Source organism: Nycticebus coucang, chromosome 22, assembly GCF_027406575.1.
Source record: "Nycticebus coucang isolate mNycCou1 chromosome 22, mNycCou1.pri, whole genome shotgun sequence".
NCBI lineage: Eukaryota > Metazoa > Chordata > Mammalia > Primates > Lorisidae > Nycticebus > Nycticebus coucang.
Genome location: NC_069801.1, coordinates 31,324,397 through 31,345,334, shown reverse-complemented (window position 1 = coordinate 31,345,334; position 20,938 = coordinate 31,324,397). Strand labels below are relative to the sequence as shown.

The window sequence follows — 20,938 nt, the reverse complement described above, 5'->3', positions numbered from 1 at the left end:
CCACAGCCCCGCACGCCCCAACCCGTCCCCATCCCTGCCCTAGAGTCCGTCCAGGTGGAGAATCCCGCGCTACTCACTTTCAGTTCCCGGGGAGGAAGATGAGATCCGCAGGGAAAGAGTGGAGCCTCAGAGTGTGTCCTTGTCCTGGCGAGAGCCCATTCCCGCTGGAGGCCCTGGGGCCAATGCCACGGAGTATGAGATCAGATACTACGAGAAGGTGAGTGCCCCGTATAGGAGAAACCTGGAGCCTGACCCCCTGGCCTGCAGGTTTCCTCCTCATGCGTCCTCCAGGAAAAGCCCTCCCTGCCCATGTAACTACTCCCTCCGAGGTGGTCTCCCATTCTTGACTCTCTGTCCCTTCTTCCTGTCCCCTGCGCACACCTTGGACTCCTCTTCCTCTTCCTTCAGGTCTTCCCTCATCACCCCACCTCCATTCTCGCCACTTTGTCTGGTGTTTACAGTTGGCCAAGAGCTTTCTGTGGGGGCTGGTCCAGACTTAGTCTGGTCCAATCTTAAGCATACTGTTTGTAGAACCCTTGTTAAGAAAACGGACACAGAAATACATATGGCATTGTTTCGAATTTTACTAAAATGTGTGACCATGGGACCACATTGCTTGGTCTGGCCGTGTGCTGGTAAATGTCTAACAGCCAGCTTTCCAGAACAATAAATGTATTAATTATTGTAATTTCACTGATATAAAAGATGAGTGACAGGTCATTTGGAATAAAAATAAAGTCTACACAGTACCCTTCCCTGTGGATGCCATATGGCCAGTTGGTTCCCACAGGATGCCTCTCTGATTTTTGCTGACCTCTTGTATCCATCGTCACTCCATGGTTACAGTTCTGCTGTGATTTGACAAAGGGACTTCCTCCCAGTCTGCTATCTCTTTTCTCTACAAGTTCATTATCTTTATAAATCTGATGTGTAGTCGACTGTTAAACCATTTCTCACAATGGTGCAAATTATATTCATTAAAATGACACCTCTTTCAGCTTCAGCACTGCATGTACCAGAACACGTGACCCAGGGACTTCTTTGCTGAATCAGATAATAGTTTTTGAATGCTAGAAGTCTGTTGAGAGTATGAGTGTGACCAGGAGGGAGTGAGTCTTGAGTAACCCAGAGAATGCGGTGCCACTGGTTGGGATGGAGAACCACTGTAGGAGAGGGGCAGGCTTGGGGCAAGATGGTGAACTTGGTTTTGCTCATGTAGTGCTCAGTGGGCTCATTGGGTGGACCTGCCGGTCTGAAGCTCAAGGGAGATGCCTGGACTAGAGAGAAAGAGAAAGGGAGAGTGTGTCAGGGGCTTTCAGCAGAGAGATAGTAGCAGAGCAGAAGCCAGAGGACTGGAGGAGATAACCTAGGAGAGGAATATGCCTGAGAAGAGTGGCCAGGACTGACCCCCGAGGAATGCTGATGTTTAGGAGGTAGCAGCAGAGGATGCTGGGAAGGAGCTAAGCATTGCAGCAGGTGCTTAGAGAGGACTCCCTGCCCTGGGATTTGGGAATCAGAGCAGAGGCAAGAGTCCCAAGGCTGGGCTGGGTGGATACTCCCAGGCCCTTAGTCAGGGAGTGTTGAATTTTCTGGGCACAAACACTCAAAAGGAGGAGCAAGTACAAGAGAGGCAGCCTGTGTTTGAAAGGCTTCAGGGAGATCTCTCTGAGTCCAGTGATCAAAGGCACTGCTGGGTCACTAGGCCTGGACGGGTGTGGGGGCAGCTGCCCTCTGGAGCCACACTACTTCTCGCTAGATCTCTCTCTGCACTCTAGTCCAGGGTCCTCTGCAGCTTTGCTGCCCACTCCTTCCCGCCCCTAGCCTGCTCCACCTCCATGTCCTTTCAGTGGATGTTCAGATGCCAGGAAGGGATATGCTGACTGGCCCAGCATGGTTCCAAGTCTTCCCTGATTCCTGAATCCCATGGCCAGAGAACTGGGGCCACAGAATATCAGGGGCAAGGGTGCCCTTCTGGAGGCTATGAATATAGCAGGCGCTGTATCAAGGTGTGGGCAGAGATGAAATGACGGGAGTGGGGGTGGGGGTAAGAGTAGGATGGGGGTGGGGGGAGCCTCTCTAGGACATTCCATTATTAGACATGTGTCAGGGGGAGTCAGGCGGTGTGATGTGGAGCAGGAGGCACAGGATCTATGGGGACTCAGAGGTTGTCACTCTGACCCTTCCTTGTGTGGCCCTCAGCTGCAGGGAGGAGACAGAGGCTGACTGCACTGGCTGTTGCCAGGCTCGAGGAGGCAGGGCTGAGAAGGGGTAGGCACTTAGCAGTGATGGCGAGGCTTCTCCCACCCTCCCCAGCTGTGGGCCTTTATCCCTCTGAACTGGGTTTCCTTATTCAAACAACCAAGATAATAACCTCTGTCCTCTGTGACTTGTAGGACAGTTGTGAAAATTAGATGCCACGCAGAGGAAGAGCTTTGTGTCAGGGCTCATCCCATTCTGTCCTCTGAGGCTAACCCTAACCCATTAGGCCCCCCAGAACACAGGCCCAGTCTACCCCAGGCCCTCGTGGCCATCTTCCTTGGCACCCCAGTGGATCTAGCATCTTCTCTAAAGTTTTTTTAGAAGTGGGGCTGATTTCAGATACAAGTACCATGGAGTGTGGGGTGGGAACTTGAGTTGGAGGGAGCAGCTGGGATCCATTGTGAAAGATCTCTGGAATCTCCCTGTGCCATTGGGGTTGGGTTTTCCCACCCAACCCATGTTCACCTATGAGTGCTTCTTCTGCCTTCCTGCTCCTTTCCTTCCACTGCTCTCCTGGAGAGTGGATCTGGTCCTGGATCTGGGCCTCATTTCCTGGTCTCTCCCTAGGGTCAGAGTGAACAGACTTACTCCACAGTGAAGACCGGGGTGCCCATGGTTACTGTCACCAACTTGAAGCCGGCTACCCGCTACATCTTTCAGATCCGGGCAGCTTCCCCAGGACCCTCCTGGGAGGCCCAGAGCTTCAACCCCAGCATTGAAGTGCAGACCCTGGGGGAAGGTAAGTAGTGAGTGCAAGTGGATAGGGACCTGGGCAGGGAGAACCTGGCATAGGGCTGAGGTAGGGAGATAAATAGAGGGGAGAACTGTCTGTGCAATTAAGGGAGTCTGCAGCACAGTTTAATTACAGCCCAATTAATTGATGAATCTGGAATCCACTGACTGGTGTCTTGTTTGTTGATGTGAATTAGATTGCATACTCATCCTGGAGGAGCTCACAAGAGAGGAGTTCCGCTGGAGACAGACTGGAGTTGGGATAGAGACCCAAACCCAGGAGGACCCTGTGCCTGTCCCCTCTAGGCCTTAGAATGTGAAGCCCACTGCACTGAAGGGTGGGGGGGTACGAAGGGAGTCATACTGCTACAATAAACAAAACAGAATGAGAGCTGTACACTTTGAATGGGCGAATTGTGTCGTCTGTGAATTATCTCAGTGAAGCTGTTATCAAAACAAAGCAAAACAAAAGCCCAACATTACATTAAATATCCTGATCCTAAAATACTTCTGGCTGCTCCACGGTATTATGCTTCTCTCCCTCTGCATTCGCCCACCCCACCCCCATCTCCTTTCTCCACATGGAGAGCAGTTCAGCTCTCCTGTGTCCTGCCTGCTGCCAACCCAGCCCTCAGGATCACACCTCTGTCTACCCCGAGCAGCTCACAAAACGATTTTCCTGAACAAAGGCAGTTTCCCCTAAGATGCATTCTGGCACCAGCTGTCAAGATAACAATTCTTTCCAACCTGCCACATGACTCTAATCCAAGCTAGGAAAAGCTCTGAGCCCAAAGGAAGGTGAAGATAAAATGTTGAGTGTGTTTTATTCCAGGAAGGAAGACCACACTTCTTGCTTGAATGCTTGTCTGTGTCAGACCTTGGCCAGGTGCTGAGAAGAGGAAATCACAGCTATGTCTTCAAGGCCGGGGAACATGTTATTCTGGGGAGAAGGGCAGGGAGGGTATTTTGGGTAGAAGAAGCCATCAGAACAAAGGGTTAGGCTAGAGCGGGCTTGGCAGGGCAGGAGCGGGGGGCTATCAGCTGAGGAGGAAGCTCAGTTAGTAAAGATGCTCAGATTCCCAGCCCCTGGCTGTGGCCCTGGCCAAAGAGGAAATGGTTTTTCCAGTCTACAGAGCACGTTTTCCAGTGAGCTGTGACCCCAGATCAGGATCCTGATGAATAGTCATGCTTCACTGCTGTATAAGTTCTCCGTTGCTGTGTAACAATTTACCCCAAAACCTAGTGGCTGAAAACATTTATTATCTCCTGGTTTCTATAGGTCAGGAATGTGGGTGCTGCTGACTAAGCCCTGAGACTGGTCCAGGGTCTCTCTCAAGGCTGCAGTCAGAGTGCCCTCTGATGATGAGGTCATCTCAGGGCTAAACTGAGAGACAGCCCAGTTGGTTGGTTCTTGCTGGCTGTGGCTGGAGGCATGCTGTTCCTTAGGGCTGCTCAGCATGGCAGCTAGATTCTTTCAGAGCCTGTGAGTGAATGAGAGAGTGAGAGGGCAAGCATAGGCCTAAGCCACAGTCTCTTGTAGCCTAATCGTGGAAATGATATTCTATCACTTTTGCCATATTCTGTTCATTTGAAATGAGTTGCTAGGTCCAGTCCCCCACTTAAGGGGAATGAACACCTAGAGGTAGGGATCCATGCGTGCTATCTCAGAGTCATCCAGCACAGTGTCTTCATCTCGGCCAGGCATGAGGGCTCATGCCTGTAATCCCAGCACTTGGGAGGCCGAGGTGGGTGGACTGCCTGAGCTCAAGAGTTAGAGATCAGCCTGAGCAAGAGCGAGACCCGTCTCTAAAAAGTAGCCAGGCATTGTGGTGGACGCCTGTAGTCCCGGCTACTTGGGAGGCTGAGGCAAGAGGATTGCTTTAACCCAAGAGTTTGAGGTTGCTGTGAGCTAAGACTCCACGGCACTCTACCGAGGGTGACAAAGTGAGACTCTGTCTCCAAAAACAAAAACAAGTATCATCATCTCGTTCTTCATTTCTGTGTCCACGTGGCTGCTCCGTTTTAAACAGTTCTTGGCAACTCCACTCCCCTTTTGCCCCTGGCCAGACCCTGGGCTCTGGAATGCCCTCTTTATCCCTAGTCTTTTTGGCCTCCAACTCTCCCTTCCGTCTCTCCTTGCTTGCTCCCTGACATCCTAAAGACAGCTGTCTAGATCTTCTTCTGCCTGGCTCTCAGCAGCTCCAGGCCCCACATTTTTTTTTTTTTTCCTTGAGACAGAGTCTTACTCTGTCACCTGGACTGGAGAGCAGTGGCATCATTGTAGCTAAAATTCCTGGGCTCAAGCAATCCTCCTACCTCAGCCTTCTGAGTAGCTGGGAGTACTGTCACGTGCCACTGGGCCCAGCTAATTTTTTCTAGTTTTTCTGTTTTGTAGAGATGTTGTCTCACTCCTGTTCAGGCTGATCTGGAACTCCTGAGCTCAAGCGTTCCTCCTGCCTTGGCCTCCCAGAGTGCTGAGATACCAGCATGGGCCACCGCGCCCGTCCTGACTCCTATTACTGATAGTTACTCCAAACCTTCATCTCTCTCAAGCTCCTCCTTTCCATTCTCACTCCCAACTCAGCAGATACTCTCATTCCTTTTCTTCTTGGGTGGGAACTCTGTCCTCTGCTCCTTGGCTCCCTGTCTTCTGCAGGATAAACTTCATATTCCTTAGTTTAGCATCCTCCAGGTTCTATCTCCCTGAGCTCCCTCCATCTTCCCACCCTCTAGTTTTTCATCTGGCCACTCTTTCCTTCACATAGTATATTTTTCAGCCATGTGGGTCAACTCGCTATTGTCAGACCCAGCATGTGCATCTAAGCACCATCAGAAACGCTTCCAGTCTTCCAGGGCAGTTCAAATGACGCCTTTTCTGCAAAGCCTCCCTCATTGGCTTTGGGAAGAAATTATGCCTCTGCTCAGCTCGGTTCATTTCTCTGTTTCTATTTTCATTCTACAGTTAAGACTTTTGTTTCTGTCTCGCTCACTGGTCTGTGCACTCCTCCAGGGCAAGGACTCTGCCTCATTCATCACTGTCTCCCCAGCACTGGTGCCAGTGTGGTGCATATGTTGGATGGATGGGTAGTTGGAGAGCTGGGGCTCCTCAGGACCCCTGAGAGAAATAGTTCCAAGCAGAGGTTTTGGAATTGGGCAGAGGCTTTTGGAGTCAGGGTCAAATCTTAGGTTCACCATTTATTAGCTATGTGGCTGTGGATAAATTACAACATGATTTTTCTCAACCTCAGTTTCCTCAGCTGTAAAATGGAGATAGTAATACCTTATTGGATCATCATGATAATGAAACAAGGTACTATGGTTAAGGCACATAGCCTAGGGTCTTGAATGGAACAAGTGTGCACTTAATTTTAGCTCTTTTTTTTTTCTTTTCTTTTTGAGACAGAGTCTCACTTTGTTGCCCTGGGTAGAGTACCGAGGTTTCATAGCTCACAGCAACCTCAAACTCTTGGGCTCAAGCAATTCTTTTGCCTCAGCCTCCCGAGTAGCTAGGACAACAAGTGCCCGCCACAACGCCCAGCTATTTTTGGAGACTGGGTCTCACTCTAGCTCAAACCCATGAGCTCGGGCAATCTGGCCACTTCAGCATCCCAGAGTGCTGGGATTATAGGCATCAGCCACCACACCTTATGTGTGCTTTTTTATGTGGCCTTATGTTAGCTTTTTTTGTTACTAGTGGTGAATGGTCTGGATTATGGTTAGGGAGGTCAGAGCTGAGGCCACTCCCCCTGCAGAAGATTTTAGGCCTCTCTCATTGCCATCTGAAAGGCACAAGGAAGGCCTGGCCCTACCTGTCTGGACTCCCCTCTCTCTCAGAGCTGGGCTGCAATGGAGGTGCCCTGCCCGGGGAGCAGAGGAAGCTTTTGGGACTCCCAGTGCCACTGTGGTCAGTGGGGCTGCCTTGGTTCCTCTGCTGCTGGGAGGTAGTGCTGAGAGCACAGGTGCTGTGGGAGCCCTGCTATGAGGACAGGAGTCTGTCTGGCACTTGCATAGAAGTCTGGTCCTCTGCCTGCCTCAATCTCTTGGTTTTCCTCCCAGCCGCCTCAGGGTCCAGGGATCAGAGCCCTGCAGTTGTCGTCACCGTAGTGACCATCTCGGCCCTCCTCATCCTGGGCTTTGTGATGAGCGTGCTGGCCATATGGAGGAGGTAGGTGGCTTGTCCCAGCCTAGGGGACCCCTGTGAGTACACTGCTGTACACACACACACACACACACACACACACACACACACACGAAGCATCCCGCCCCTCCCCCACGCTGCTCATGTAGCAGCCAAGGCCCTGCAGCTGCTCAGCTGCTCTGGGATAAAGGGGATTTAGCTCCTTAACTCATTAAATGTCAGAAGGCATCATGAGGATGGACTCCAGCTCTGGCTGCTCGAGTGTGATTAGGATTCTCCTGGGGTGCTCAGAGGCCCCCAGCCTCTGCCCTCAAGGGATCTTGAAGTCCTTGAACACAGGCAAAGGGAAAAATAGCAAAAATTGTGTGTATATAAGTGCATGGGAGGGGAAGGATGAGGAGGGGAAATCATAAGCCAGAAACACCCCCCACCGGCTCAGCAGAAAGAAGCTTGCAGGAGGGGTAGGGAGGGCAAGGGGAGTGGGAGGAGGGGGCAGAAGTGGAGCTTGAGTCTGGTTGAGTCTGGCTGGGAGAAGATTCCAGTCCTTCTGCATACAGCAGAGGCCTTCTGGCATACAGCCCCCCCTTTTCCCCAGGGCTTCACTCTGCTGCATACAGAGACACCAGTTGGGCACAGACTGGGCTGAAGTTGGCAGATGGAGGGGTTGGAAGTCTGCATGAAATGGGCTGGAGTGGGGGGTGCAGAGGAGAGAGAAGGGCAGACTGGGGAGGCCCCCCTGTGCAAGTCAGCATCCTGGAGCCACCTGTGTGCTGGAGGGACAGTGAGCATTCATTTGGCACTGGCTGTTTGCTTGCCTTGAATGAGGTACTAAAAGTGAGGAGGAGAGGACACTGTCCTGCCAGTCTGGAAGCCAGTGTGCCTGGGTCAGGAGAATCAGGAGGTTAGACCCTGGGTACTGCACCTGGCGAGCAAGGAGGGACAGGTGCCCAGAGGTCATGTCCTGGCTGTGAGCTTGGGGGCTGTGGAAGGCAGAGGAGGAAAGGGGAGAGAAGTGAGCAAGGAGTGTGTCCTTTGGGCAGAGGTGCTGCAGGACAGGTATGGTGGCCTGGGAGTGCCTTGGGGACAACTGCACTGGAGCAGGTAGGGTAAGCCAGTGGTGGGTTTCAAAACTTGCTCAAAATGCAACTGCACCGAAACAAGGAGAAGCAGCTAAGGGGCAGAGAGGCATACCCCTCCAGCCGGGCACACCGTCCATGCGACCCTCAGGCTGCACCGCCACCCTGGGCCCTGCGGTGCCTGCCCTGCACTGTCTCCTCCCCTTATTTCCCTTCCTTTCCGGTTGGCCCCACTCTCCCACTTCTCAGCAGATCGTGTGGCCCAGTGGAAGCTTCTCTTGTCTTCTTCACCACGCACTCTCTATCAGTCTCCATTCACTTACCCTTCCCCACTTCATCTCTACCCATCCCTCCTGTATGTCCCTCCTCATTCCAGAAATCCTGTCTCCACCCTGGGTGACTTCAATAGCTGTGGGACTGCCTGTTGTACCTCTCAACTCTCTGTTCCTTGACTTCCACACTGGGAATGACCCTTTCTTCTCTTCCACCTGGACTCTGGGCCATCCCCTCAAGCTGCTCCCACCCCCGCCGCTGCTTAATGGAGTTCTTCTCTGGGCCTGCAAATGCCTTTCCTTACAGTCTGCTCTCCTTGCACCTGCTGCCGGCTCTCCCCACCCAGTTGCACACCTGCCTGCCTCTGCTCCATCTTCTTCTTTGCTCTAGGGGAGGTGCCCCTTCCTAGGAAAGCCACCTTCAATCCTTCTACCTACAAGTGAACCCTACCCTTCTTGCCATCTTGAGAACTCATTATTGCTTATAATGTCCCCTTCTCCCCACCACAGGACTAACATTTCTCGAAGCTATAGTAAGCCCTCTGCAAGGCTGCAGTGAGGTGGGGCTGTCTTTATCTCAATTTTATTAAAGAGAAACTGAGCCACCCAATCCCATAGCTCCCGAGTGGAAGAACTGGAAAGTGAGTCCTTGCAGCCAGATCTCAGAGCCCATGCAGTCAGCACCTTCCCTTGGCCACTTTGTCTATAGAACAGCCTTGCTATTCCCCTTCCCATCAGTGTCGAGTTGGATCATATCTCTGTTCTGAAAACTTTTGCAGGTCTTCCCTTAATTCTTTCTCCTTGTGCCTTTACGTGATCTCTCTCCCCATCATTTCCATGTTCTCTGTCCTTGGTCCCTGTGGCATCACAGCCCCCAGTTTCCCTTCTGTTTTCCTTCTCTGGCAGTTCTTTTGTAGTCACTTTCATAGCTTCCTTCTCCTCTGGCTAACTTCCAAACATCAGGGTTTCAAAGCCTTGTCCTTATCCTTGTTCTCCAGCTCTGCCCTCTCCCCGGGCAATGCTCATGGCTCCTTGGTTCTATCTTCAGAGCAGCCCTCTCTTCCAGGCTCTGGTCACACATACATCTAACTTCCTGCTTATTGATCCTCCCTGCTTATCCCACAGGCCCCATGAGGTCAAATGTCTGAAGGTAAACTGTTGTCTCAGCAAATGGCACCACCATAAACTCTGCTGGATCACTTCCCTCTCCCTTTCTGCCATCCAGCAATCTCCAAGCCTTGTGGCCCCTGTCACCTTCATGTCACAAAAGTCCTCTTGCTTCTGTCCAAGCCCATGTTGCCATCTCCTGTGTGGACAGAAGCCTGCACTTAGCAGCTGGAATGTTCTCTCTAAAATGCAAATCGAATCATGGCAGTCCCTGCTTAAGCCCCCCAGGGCCCTCTCCTCTGCCCCTAGAATAAAAGCCAAAGTCTTCATCTGGGCCAGCAAGGGTGCCCGAGATGCCAGCCTGTGGCTTTGTTTTCTATGATGCAGTCTTTGGCCCATGGCTACCTCTGTCTCAGGAGGCCATGGGTGAAGATCTCAGACCAGGTCAAGTCTGTCTGTCCCCACAGTGCTCAGCCCTCCTCTTTTGCTGGGATCTATGAGTGGCCTTGTAGTTAACTCTCCATGTTTGCTTTTCTGATCAGATAAGAAGTGACCCCTGAATGCAGGGTCTGCCTGTCACATTCTACCAAACTATAGGCAGGGGCACGGCCTTACAGTCAGCAGTATGGATTGGATCCCTTTGGAGTTGCAAGAATTTTCATTGTGTGTTGAAGTGAAAATGCTAGGAATGTTGGCTGTGAGGAGGGTTAGATCTAGGGCTAGGCTTGTACATGCACTGGCTGTGGCAAGAAGTTTTCAAACTAGCAGGACAAAAAGGTCCTTCCTCTGGGTCACAGAGGTGGTGTTTTTGAAGGGACAAAGAGGTGCCACCAGGCCTCAGTGTACATGAATTGGGGAGGGTTGGGGTGGCCTGGGTGAAAGAAGGACTCTGCACATCCTCCCCCAGGCCCTGCAGCTATGGCAAAGGAGGTGGGGACGCCTGCGATGAAGAGGAGCTGTACTTCCACTGTGAGTTGTCCCGACCGGCGGCTGGGGAGGGGTGGGCTCCACCCTATTGCACTCTGCAGCTCTCTTCCCCCCCCACTACATAACTCACCCCCGTCCCACCCCAGCGATGGAGGGCCCTCTCCTCAGCACATCTCTTTCTCTCCCAGTCAAAGTCCCAACACGGCGAACGTTCCTGGACCCCCAGAGCTGCGGGGACCCGCTGAAGGCTGTGCATCTGTTCGCCAAGGAGCTGGATGCGAAAAGTGTCATTCTGGAGAGGAGCCTGGGAGCAGGCAAGCAAGGCGTGAATAAAGCCCTACCCTGCCAGCCCCCCTTTTAATTTATTGCCTCCCCATATCTGGCCTGTCTAAACCTCTACCTTGGAAGCCTTGCCTCCCCTTAAATCCCTATTCATTCCTGGAAGCCCCGCCTCCACTCAAATACCGCCCCCCCCACGCCCTCCCCACGCCCAATTCTTGGAAATCTACCCCCACCCCCCTCCCATTCCTGGAACCCTATCCACCCAAATCCCTGGCCTATTCCTGGAAGCCCCACCTCCATCCAAATCCCTGCCCATTCCTAGAAGCCCCGCCTCCACCAAATCTCCGCCCACTCCCAGAAGCCCCACCCCCACAAAAATCCCCGCCTATTTCTGGAAGCCCCGCCTTCACCAAAGTCCCCGCCTACTTCTGGAAGCCCCGCCTCCACACCAAGTCTGACTTCACCCAGGAAATCTGTGGCCCGCCAAAATTTCAGGGATGAGAGAGGCAGAAGAGTCCGTGGCTCTGACTTCCTACCTTTTCCGGTTCTCAGCATCACTTAGACGTCTCCATTCGGCCTGTCAGGGTTGACCTCTGCAGACTGCCACTGATAGTTTGGTCCAAGGCTTTCACAGGCTGTGGGGAGGCCCTTTACAAGCTTGGGGTTAAGACACACCTGAGTTCTAGTCCTGGCTCTACACTGACCAGTGCGTAGTCAGGGTCATGTCCCCTTCCTGCACAGAGCTTCCGTTTCTTTTCTTTCTTTCTTTTTTTTTTTAAGAAAGAGAGTCTCACTTTGTTGCCCTCGGTAGAGTGCTGTGGCATCACAGCTCACAACAACCTCCAGCTCTTGGGCTTAGGTTCTCTTGCCTCAGCCTCCCAAGTTGCTGGGACTACAGGCGCCCTCCACAATTTGTTTTTGTTTTTGTTGTTGCAGTTTGGCCAGGGCTGGATTTGAACCTGCCACCCTGGGTATATGGGGCCTGGCATTCTACCCACTGAGTCACAGGCACCGCCCAGAGCTTCGGTTTCTTGTCTGTGAAATGGACATATCTACCTCACAGGGGGGGATGTGGGGACTTCACAGTACCCAGCATGCTTTATAAGGGTCGGTCTCCTGCCTGCCTTTCTTTGTGCCTGGAGAACCTCAGTCCCCTGTGCCTAGAGAAAACAGCCCATTTCACCAGGAACCTGACATTATTCCAACACTCTAACCAGACTTTCTGGACAGAAGCCAGGAAGGGGCAGTGTGGCAGAATAGACGTTATGGTCATCCGTCCTGGTCACACTGGCTTGGACGGCCTTTGGCGCACTGGCGCTGCAGCACCCTCTCTCTGAGGCCTGGAAACCTCCTGTGAGGCAAGCAGGGAGGGGTCTGTGTTTCACAGAGAAGGAACCTCAGACAGAAATGGACAGAGATGTAGCCTGAGGTCACACTGCTGATCCTTAGTTTACCAGGGTTTGAACTCAGGAGCTCTGAGTCTAAGGCAGGAAACAGCCTGTGGTTGAGGAACTTTCTCCTCTGCTCAGCCTGCCCAGCTTGGACAGGGTGGTGGCCTCCAGTGGGTATCTGAAGTGCTGTTTCCCCACAGGGCGGTTTGGGGAGCTGTGCTGTGGCTGCCTGCAGCTGCCTGGCCGCCAGGCACTCCCTGTGGCTGTGCACACGCTGAGGGACGGCTCCTATGACTCGCAGAGGCTCAGCTTCCTGGCTGAAGCCCTTACGCTGGGCCAGTTTGACCACAGCCACATCGTGCGGCTGGAGGGTGTCGTCACCCGAGGTAGGGTCCTTTGCTCCAGCCCACTTCCCTCAGTGTGGGAAGGCGCACCCTGGGGGCCTTGGCTTGCTCTCACTGACTCAGGGTGGCCCCTCTCCTGGAGTGGACAGTCCTACTCAGAATGACCTTCTGAATTGTCATGACACTCTTGTGGGTGGATCATTCTGACCTTGGAAAATCTTTCTTGGTAGACTCATTGCACTTCCTGATCTTGGCCTTTGTCTGGATTCCTTGGCATAAGGAATCCTGGGCTGGTCAGAAGGATATGGGATCAGGGAGCTTGGCCTTGGTTCTGGCTCTCTAGGCCCAGTCTGGGGGCCCTGTGGGGGACATATGCGCACACAGGGTGGAGCAGACTGCTTATCTTGTGTGTGTTCTCCATCCTTGGCCACAGGAAGCCCCTTGATGATTGTCACCGAGTACCTGAGCCTAGGGGCCCTGGATGGCTTCCTCAGGGTGAGTGGCTCTGGGCCCCAGGGCTACCAAACCATGTCATTCTATAAAACAGGTCCCTCACTTTTCTCTTTGGTGTGGCTTAGATTTGGCATTGTCCCTACTGGCTAGGCTGACCGGAGTGGTCACAGAGTAAACTGGAGCCCAGAGAGGGCTAGGTGGCTTCCCTTGTGTCACACAGCACCAGGGGATCCAAGTGCATGGCCCTGGCCTCAGTCTCCTCCCTCCACAGCGGCACGAGGGGCAGCTGGTTGCTGGGCAGTTGGTGGGATTGCTGCCCGGGCTGGCGTCAGCCATGAAGTATCTGTCGGAGATGGGCTACGTTCACCGGGGCCTGGCAGCCCGCCGCGTGCTGGTCAGCAGTGGCCTCATCTGCAAGATCTCTGGCTTTGGGCGGGGGCCCCGGGACCGGGCAGAGGCTGTGTACACTACCATGGTGAGGGCCCAACCCAGCCAAGCCTGCCTGCTCTTCCTGTCTCCCACCTGGAGCTCCCATCTCCCCACTTCTGCTCCCTTCCCTGCTGTGTCAGGGTCACTTCCCACCCTGCCCCTTCAACTCATTTGTTTTTGAATGGATGTTGGAATGGACATCACCTCAAGGTCAGCTGTGTGCCTTCCCCAGATGTGAAGCTGGGAGTGGGGGTTGCCTGAGGGCATGGACAAGTGGGTCTGCATCTGGGGCTTGAAGGGATGGGGAAACCTATGTGAGCCTCCCTGCCCTGCCCTGCCTGCCCACCCACAGAGCGGCCGGAGCCCAGCACTGTGGGCTGCCCCTGAGACGCTTCAGTTTGGCCACTTCAGCTCTGCCAGTGACGTGTGGAGCTTTGGCATTCTCATGTGGGAGGTGATGGCCTTTGGGGAGCGGCCCTACTGGGATATGTCTGGCCAAGACGTGAGTGACCTGTGTTCCAGCTCTTTACCTTCTGACCTTCTTGCCTCTGAACTCTGACCCCAGCTTTCTGACTTCTGCCCCTCTGCCCATTGACCCTTGACCTCCTAGCTGTGCCCCTCTTATTTTCTATCCACTTGCCTGTAGTCCTTCCCAGCCACTGCTTGGATCCTTCTTGGGATGGGGTATGTGTGTTTTGGGGAATCCAAAGCCTCCATCTGCTTCCCACCCCCACGGTCCAGGTGATCAAGGCCGTGGAGGATGGCTTCCGGCTGCCACCCCCCAGGAGCTGTCCCCCTACCTTGCACCGACTAATGCTTGACTGCTGGCAGGACGACCCAGGTGAGCGGCCCAGGTTCTCCCAGATCCACAGCATCCTGAACAAGATGGTGCAGGACCCAGAACCCCCGAAGTGTGCCATGGCCACCTGTCCCAGGTACATTCCCATCTAGCCCAGCCATACCAGATCAGCCAGCTTCCCATCTGGGTCTCCCTCTGTGTCCCAAGTCTGATGCCCGCACCTCTCCCCCCGCTGCCCAAAGTGGGTCTAGCATTCTCACCTGCCTCAGGCACATCTCACCTCACTTTCTTCTTAGTCACTTCAACTTGTCCTGGCCTCTGCTTCTCATAGTCCGTATACTGTGACCACTGACTGAATAAACATATTGGGTAATAGTCTTAACAAATTTCTAGTTCCAGTCAACTAAATAAATGAAATTAATATCAATTACTCCAGATTTGGGTCACCTCCCAACCTGACCTAAGTATGTCCTGCCCTCAGACTGTCCCAGATATTTCCAGTACCTGCAATTGGCTCCACTCTCCACCTGCCAGAGTATCTGAAACCCTCACCCCTTCTGGTAATGTGTGGTACCCACAGGAGCCAGGCCTACCCCTGGGGCTTAGCTGCCTTCCCTTTCCTGTCCTTCCACAGCTGGCTTTTCCTCAGAAGAGCAGCCAGGTCCTGACCCCAGATGCCTGCTGCTGTTTGACCACAGCTACTCTGTTCCCCAGGCCTCCAACCCCGCTGGCGGACCGTGCCTTCTCCACCTTCCCATCCTTTGGCTCTGTGGGGGAGTGGCTGGAGGCCCTGGACCTATGCCGCTACAAGGACAGTTTCACTGCTGCTGGCTACAGGAGCCTGGAGGCCGTGGCTGAGATGACCGCTCAGTGAGTCCAAGGAGCCAAAGTCAAGGCCTGGGGCTTGGGAATGCCAGGGGCCTGCCCCTGCCTACATGGGAAGCCCCAGCCTGTCCTGATTCTGGGCCCTTCCTTGGCCAGAGAGGGGAGGGAGAGTAGAGGGCGCCCTCCAATGGGAGAAGCAAGGGATGGGGCTAAGCCACTGGGGTGTGACCTGCCCTTGTTGCAGGGACCTGATGAACCTGGGCATCTCTTCGTTGGAACACAGAGAATCCCTCCTTAGTGGGATCAGCGCCCTGCAGGCACGAGTGCTCCAGCTGCAGGGCCAGGGGGTGCAGATGTGAGCAGGCCCCTTTTCTTCCTGCGGGAGTTCAGGCCCCCAGCCCTACTGGAGGACCCTGGCAAGCTGCACTTCCCCTGTGTGGGAGTGAAGGCTCTTCCTTTTCTTGAGCCCAGAATTGGTTTGGAGCCACAGCTCCTCTCTCACTGCCTGCTCCTTCTGTTTTCCCTAGTCTGAAAACCTCTCCTGACTCTGTGCCCCTGGAAAAAGAGGTTCAAATCCCTGGGGAGGGTCTCAGAGCCAGAGCTGGAGAGCTGGGGCAGGGATGGAGAGGGGAGACAAGAGATTTAAGTTGCCCTGGCTCATGCTCTTCTGTCTTCCATATCCACAGGCTGGGGCTCCCCAGTGGGTGTCCCTTTTCCACATACCCATCGGTCAGCCAGAAGAGTATGGGCCCCTGAGGGACTCTTGTTAGACCCATCAGTGACCACACCTGCTTAGCAGTCCACGCTTGGGAGGCTGGGCTGGAGAGGCAGGTTCTTGGCCCCCTGTGCCTTGGTGGGGGCCTGCTGGACTCTGGTCAGGGCCCAGGCAGTCATTGGTGGTGCCAAGATCAGGGGCTGGCCCCCAAGGGCCTAGACTCAGAAGCTGATTTCTGCTTCCCCTTGCCTTGGGCTGAAGTTCAGGGTGAGGGCGAGAGTCCTGGCCAGGACATGCAAGGCTCTGGTGCTCCCTGGGGCCCATTAGGCCCCTATTTACATTCCTTTTATGAACTCAGTGGTGGGGACATCTGGGAAGAGCATGAAAGGATGTCTTCTCCAAAGGGACCCAAGAGCTTTGCTCTCTAGCCTTGGGGGATAGAGAAGGGGATACTCAGAGGTGGGTTTTCTCTAAGGGCTGTTACTAGCTCCCAGTGTACAGAGGGGAGTCAGGACCAGAGCTGTGGTCAGAACCTAGTCTAGGGATGAGGCTGGCTCTGGAGAGTCCTTGGTCTTGCCCTGTGGCAGCAGCATTCTTCCCAGTGCAGCCCAGGGCATCCTCTAGGGGTGAATCCTCCACAAGCCCTGCTTCTTGGGCACTACTCAGCCTCCTGTGGAGGTCTCTGCCCTCTGGCTTCTCCCAAGCATGGGCAGAAGTGGTTGAGTTAATCTGACTCCAGAGTTCCTTATCTACAGGGTCCCAGAAAGTGATCAGGAAGATAGGGCTTTTGCAGGGACTTTGGATCTGGATGAGGCCACAGGGGCTGTACTTGTGCAGGCCCCCCCTGTGTCTGCTCAGCTTGGCTGTGTCTTTGGATGGGTGGGTGGGGAAATGAGGAGATGAAGAGTGGAGAAAAGAGGTGAATGAGACACACATCTGCCCTTGGAGGGCTCAGACTAGATGGGGAGATGAGCTCTGATATCAAGGAGTAATTCCCTCAGTCCCCCAGTGCCCAGCCCCTCCCACCCCCAGGAGCCCTCAGAGTCAGCAGGAGGGTGGACTGTAGGAGCAGGTGGACAGTCCTGATGTCTGTGTACTGAGGGGTGTCCAGAAAGGCTTTTCAGCTGATGTGTGAGTTGAGGAGGGCCTTGCAGTTGGGAGGAGGAGATGCTTTGCTTAGAATGAGTGGAGTTTTCAGCAGCTGAGATGGCAGGTCTAGGACAAGAGGAGTGCAGCCCCTGAGGCCATCCAGAGGGCCTGGCATGGGAAAGGGCCCAGAGGCTGAAATGTACACCACATCTTGCAGAGCACCCAGTGGTGGGGGTCGGTGACCCCCAGCAGTGCCTTTGGCCTTGTCTGCCAGCAGCAGCTCCTCCCTCCTTAGAATCTCTCCCAGCCCTGCTGCCTCCTCTCCTGAGCACCTGTCCCAGCTCAGTGACTTTGAGGGTGCTGGGGGGAAACCAAGATATTGCAACCATCTTTGACAGGGTTTGCGGGGCCCCCTGCCAGGTGCTTTCCAGGCTCTGCATTCTCCACATCTAGGGACATGGGGACTATTGTCTCTTCTTGGGTGGACAGAGCTTCATTGCCATCTCCAGGAACATCAGTCACTCTCTTAAGGGCAAGTCGTCTCCCCTGCCCCACCTGCTCGCAGAGGGGCCCTGGCTGTGTTGACAGTACTTCGGTGTCCAGGGTAGATCTTCCCTCCACTAAGGACTGAGGTCCCACAACCCTGATGGGTCCCAGGCCTCAGCCCCGCACAGGCGCTGATGTGGTGCAGGGTGATGGCTCTCCGAGGGCCCTCCACAAATCTATTTTTATATGAAACTTGTTCACTGGACAGACAGAGGTGGCCTGCAACCCCCCATCATCCCGGTCTAAGCCCATCCAGGGAGGGAGGGGGCCAGTAGGAGAGGGGTTTCCTTTGACTACTTCTGGAGATGTTTTTATATTTCTTGGGTTCTTATGCAGGACACAGTAATAAAAACTTGTCTGTGATATGGTTGGTACCTGTTGGAATGATAGTTGCTTAATTACTGTGTAGCTTGTGTGGGAGGGTTCTTGCTTCCCCTTCCTGGGGCGGAGTGTCCAGAGCATATGTCTGAGATCTTTCTGCATAGAGGTGGATCTGCTTCTGCCATGAAAGATGTTTCATGGGTCAGCACCTGTAGCTCAGAGGCTAGGGCACCAGCCACATATACCAGAGCTGGCGGGGTCGAATCCAGCCTGGGCCTGCCAGACGACAATGACAATTACAACCAAAAAATAGCCAGGCATTGTGGTGGGCGCCTGTTGTCCCAGCTACTTGGGAGGCTGAGACAAGAGAATTGCTTTAGCCCAGGAGTTGGAGGTTGTTGTGAGCTGTGATGCCATGGCACTCTACCGAGGGTGACAGGTTGAGGCTCTGTCTCCAAAAATAAATAAATAAATAAATAAAAATGAAAAGTGTCCCAGGACAAGGGACGGTGTGATCAGGGGTGCCCTAGCAAATGCTCGGTTGTCCTGGGAGGGTACAGAAGTATGTCACCCAGTTTTGGAAGCAGTACATGAAAGCAGGTACCCTGGAGGAGGCAGTAGCCTTCCCTGAGGTAGACAGTATCTGGATGGGGGTGGGGGGCCCAGGAAATGACATGTTCAGTTTTATTTATTTATTTTTGAGACAAGTCTCAAGCTGTCACCCTGGGTAGAGTGCTGTGCTGTCATAGCTCACAGCAACTTCCAACTCCTGGGGTCAAGCGATCCTTTTGCCTCAGTTTTTCTGTTTTTAGTAGAGACAGGGTCTTGCTCTTGCTCAGGCTGGTCTTGAACTCATGAGCTCAAGCAGTCCACCCGCCTCAGCCTCCCAGAGAGCTAGGATTACAAGCGTGAGCCACAGTGCCCGGCCCAACATGCTCAGTTTTAGATACACATTTGAGATGCTTGTGGGATGTGCAGGCAGAGATGTCTAGAGGGCAGGTGGACATCTGGGTCTAGACCTTGGAGCACAGGTGTGAGCTAGATGGAGCTTTGGTACCTGTTACAGCTTGCAGGGAGGGGATGGGCAGGGGGCAGCTTGTTTGGTGAGGTGATACAGGCAGGGATGACAGAGGGCTGAGAACATGCCTAATTCTGTAAAAGGAGATGCATCTTAGCCAAAGCAAATTGGATTCCAGACTCTCATTTGAGTTGGGAACTCGGTCTTTCCCCCAATTCTGGTTGAATCATCTTTCAGTATTGCCTCAGTCCTCCCATTTCTTTCTTTCTTTTTTTTTTAGAGACAGTTTCACTTTGTCGCCCTCGGTAGAGTGCCCTGGTGTCACAGCTCATGGCAACCTCCAGCTCTTGGGCTTAGACAATTCTCTTGCCTCAGTCTCTCAAGTAGCTGGAACTACAGGTGCCTGCCACAACGCCCGGCTATTTTTTTGTTGCAGTTTGGCCTGGGGTCAGGTTCGAACCCGCCACCCTCGGCATATGGGGCCGGTGCCCTACTCACTGAGCCACAGGTGCCGCCAAGTCCTCTCATTTCTGAAGTCACATGAATTAGTAACTATAGAAATCTTGAGTGCACGGGTCATGCTGAATTTTAGGGATGGGTCAAGTATCACATTGTGCAAAATTAAGACAAGACAAGACAGTGTGTACACAGGTTGACCGTGAGACAGACTCTGGTTTTTGGTGGTGGTGGGACGTGGAGGTATCCATGCATTGGTTTGTGAACTCATTATCACTGTGGAGATGGGAATACTAATTCCTTGGGGGGTAAAAAGCATTTGTGACACTTTGTGATGTCCTATTTCTGTCACACATATACACACAAACAGTCATTGTGCAATCTCCCAATTTTTCTTTTTTTTTGAGACAGTCTCATTTTGTTGCCCTGGGTAGAGTGCTGTGGCATCATAGCTCACAGCAATCTCAAACTCGGGCTCAAGTGATCGTCTTGCCTCAGCCTCCTAAGTTGCTTGGACTACAGGCACCCACCCCAAGGCCTGACTATTTCTTAGAGATGGGGTCTCGCTCTTGCTCTGGCTGTTCTCAAATTCCTGAGCTCAGGTAATCCACCTGCCTCAGCCTCCCAGAGTGCTGGATTACAGGCATTAGCCACCACGCCTGGCCTCAATCTCCCAATTTTTAAATTGTGAAGATAACAATTTAACCAGTTTGAAAAAAAAAAAAAGAAACCCACACCAACCCAAACAGTGAGGAAGTATTTCTGTGGGCTGGCAGTAGATTTACATTTTCTTTGTCCCAGCCCTGTGCCAGTTCAGTCTGTGCTTAAAAATCCTGGAACAGGGGTGGCACTGTGGCTCAGTGAGTAGGGCACCGGCCCCATATACCAAGGATGGTGGGTTCAAACCCAGCCCTGGCCAAACTGCAACAAAAAAATAGCCGGGTGTTATGGCAAGCACCTGTAGTCCCAGCTACTTGGGAGGCTGAGGCAAGAGAATTGCCTAAAACCCAGGAGTTGGAGGTTGCTGTGAGCTGTGATGTCATCGCACTCTATCGAGGGTGATAAAGTGAGACTGTCTCTAAAGACAAAAAAAAATCCTGGAACAGGGAACTCTTCCTTCCAAGTCAGCCTCTTACATGGCCCAAAGGACTGCCCTATCCCAGTCCCAGGCATTAACTAGGCACTTGCTGTACACCATGCATTTCCTACAACTAGGTTCATTCAGGCAGTGAAAAATGGTGAGCATGGCTCTGGATGAAGCCTTGAAGGCAGGCTCTTAGCACACTAGATAATCAAAGAAAAGGTTTGCTGACTTGGAAACTGGGTCACAAGTTACTTGCAATGAGTAACCTTCCTTCCAAATGCTATTACCACCAAAGGGCTCCTCCATAAACTCTAAGTGCCTAATAACCCACTAAGTGTGACTCCAGATTGCTTATTGATCATTTTCAGCATAGAAAGAGTTTTACGAAGGCAGGACCAGGGCCCCAGGAACTTTGGGAAATGAGAACTTAGGATCACTGAATTACCCTTGTTCCTGCTTTATTGCTGGCCAATAGGAAGTTACTATACAGGGAAACTATAGAGACCCTAGACTTTGTCTTTCCAGATGTAAATTTCTTATTATTTTTTTTGCAGTTTTGGCCAGGGCTGGGTTTGAACCCACCACCTCCGGCATATGGGGCTGGCCCCCTACCCCTTTGAGCCATAGGCACTGCCCTCCAGATGTAAATTTCTAACTCATGGAACAAAGGCGCTC

At 53.1% G+C, this 20,938-nt stretch overlaps 1 protein-coding gene across 4 annotated transcripts in view; it reads left to right on the top strand.

Moving 5' to 3' along the window:
* Nucleotides 1-17,868, top strand: part of EPHA10 (EPH receptor A10) — a 43,937-nt gene extending 26,069 nt beyond the window's left edge. For 2 of the 4 annotated variants that reach the window (XM_053577172.1, XM_053577173.1), the window contains exons 6-17: nt 84-217; nt 2,827-2,998; nt 7,048-7,156; nt 10,492-10,553; nt 10,700-10,825; nt 12,385-12,570; nt 12,962-13,023; nt 13,253-13,456; nt 13,763-13,912; nt 14,152-14,345; nt 14,924-15,079; nt 15,279-17,868. In XM_053577172.1, the coding sequence (XP_053433147.1) occupies nt 84-217; nt 2,827-2,998; nt 7,048-7,156; nt 10,492-10,553; nt 10,700-10,825; nt 12,385-12,570; nt 12,962-13,023; nt 13,253-13,456; nt 13,763-13,912; nt 14,152-14,345; nt 14,924-15,079; nt 15,279-15,393 (1,670 nt within the window). In that variant the 3' untranslated portion in view covers nt 15,394-17,868. Of the gene's footprint in view, nt 1-43; nt 218-2,826; nt 2,999-7,047; nt 7,157-10,491; nt 10,554-10,699; nt 10,826-12,384; nt 12,571-12,961; nt 13,024-13,252; nt 13,457-13,762; nt 13,913-14,151; nt 14,346-14,923; nt 15,080-15,278 lie in introns of those variants that run through there. The other 2 variants (XR_008377002.1, XR_008377003.1) reach the window with 2 other exon arrangements.
* The last annotated feature ends 3,070 nt before the right edge of the window (nt 17,869-20,938 follow it).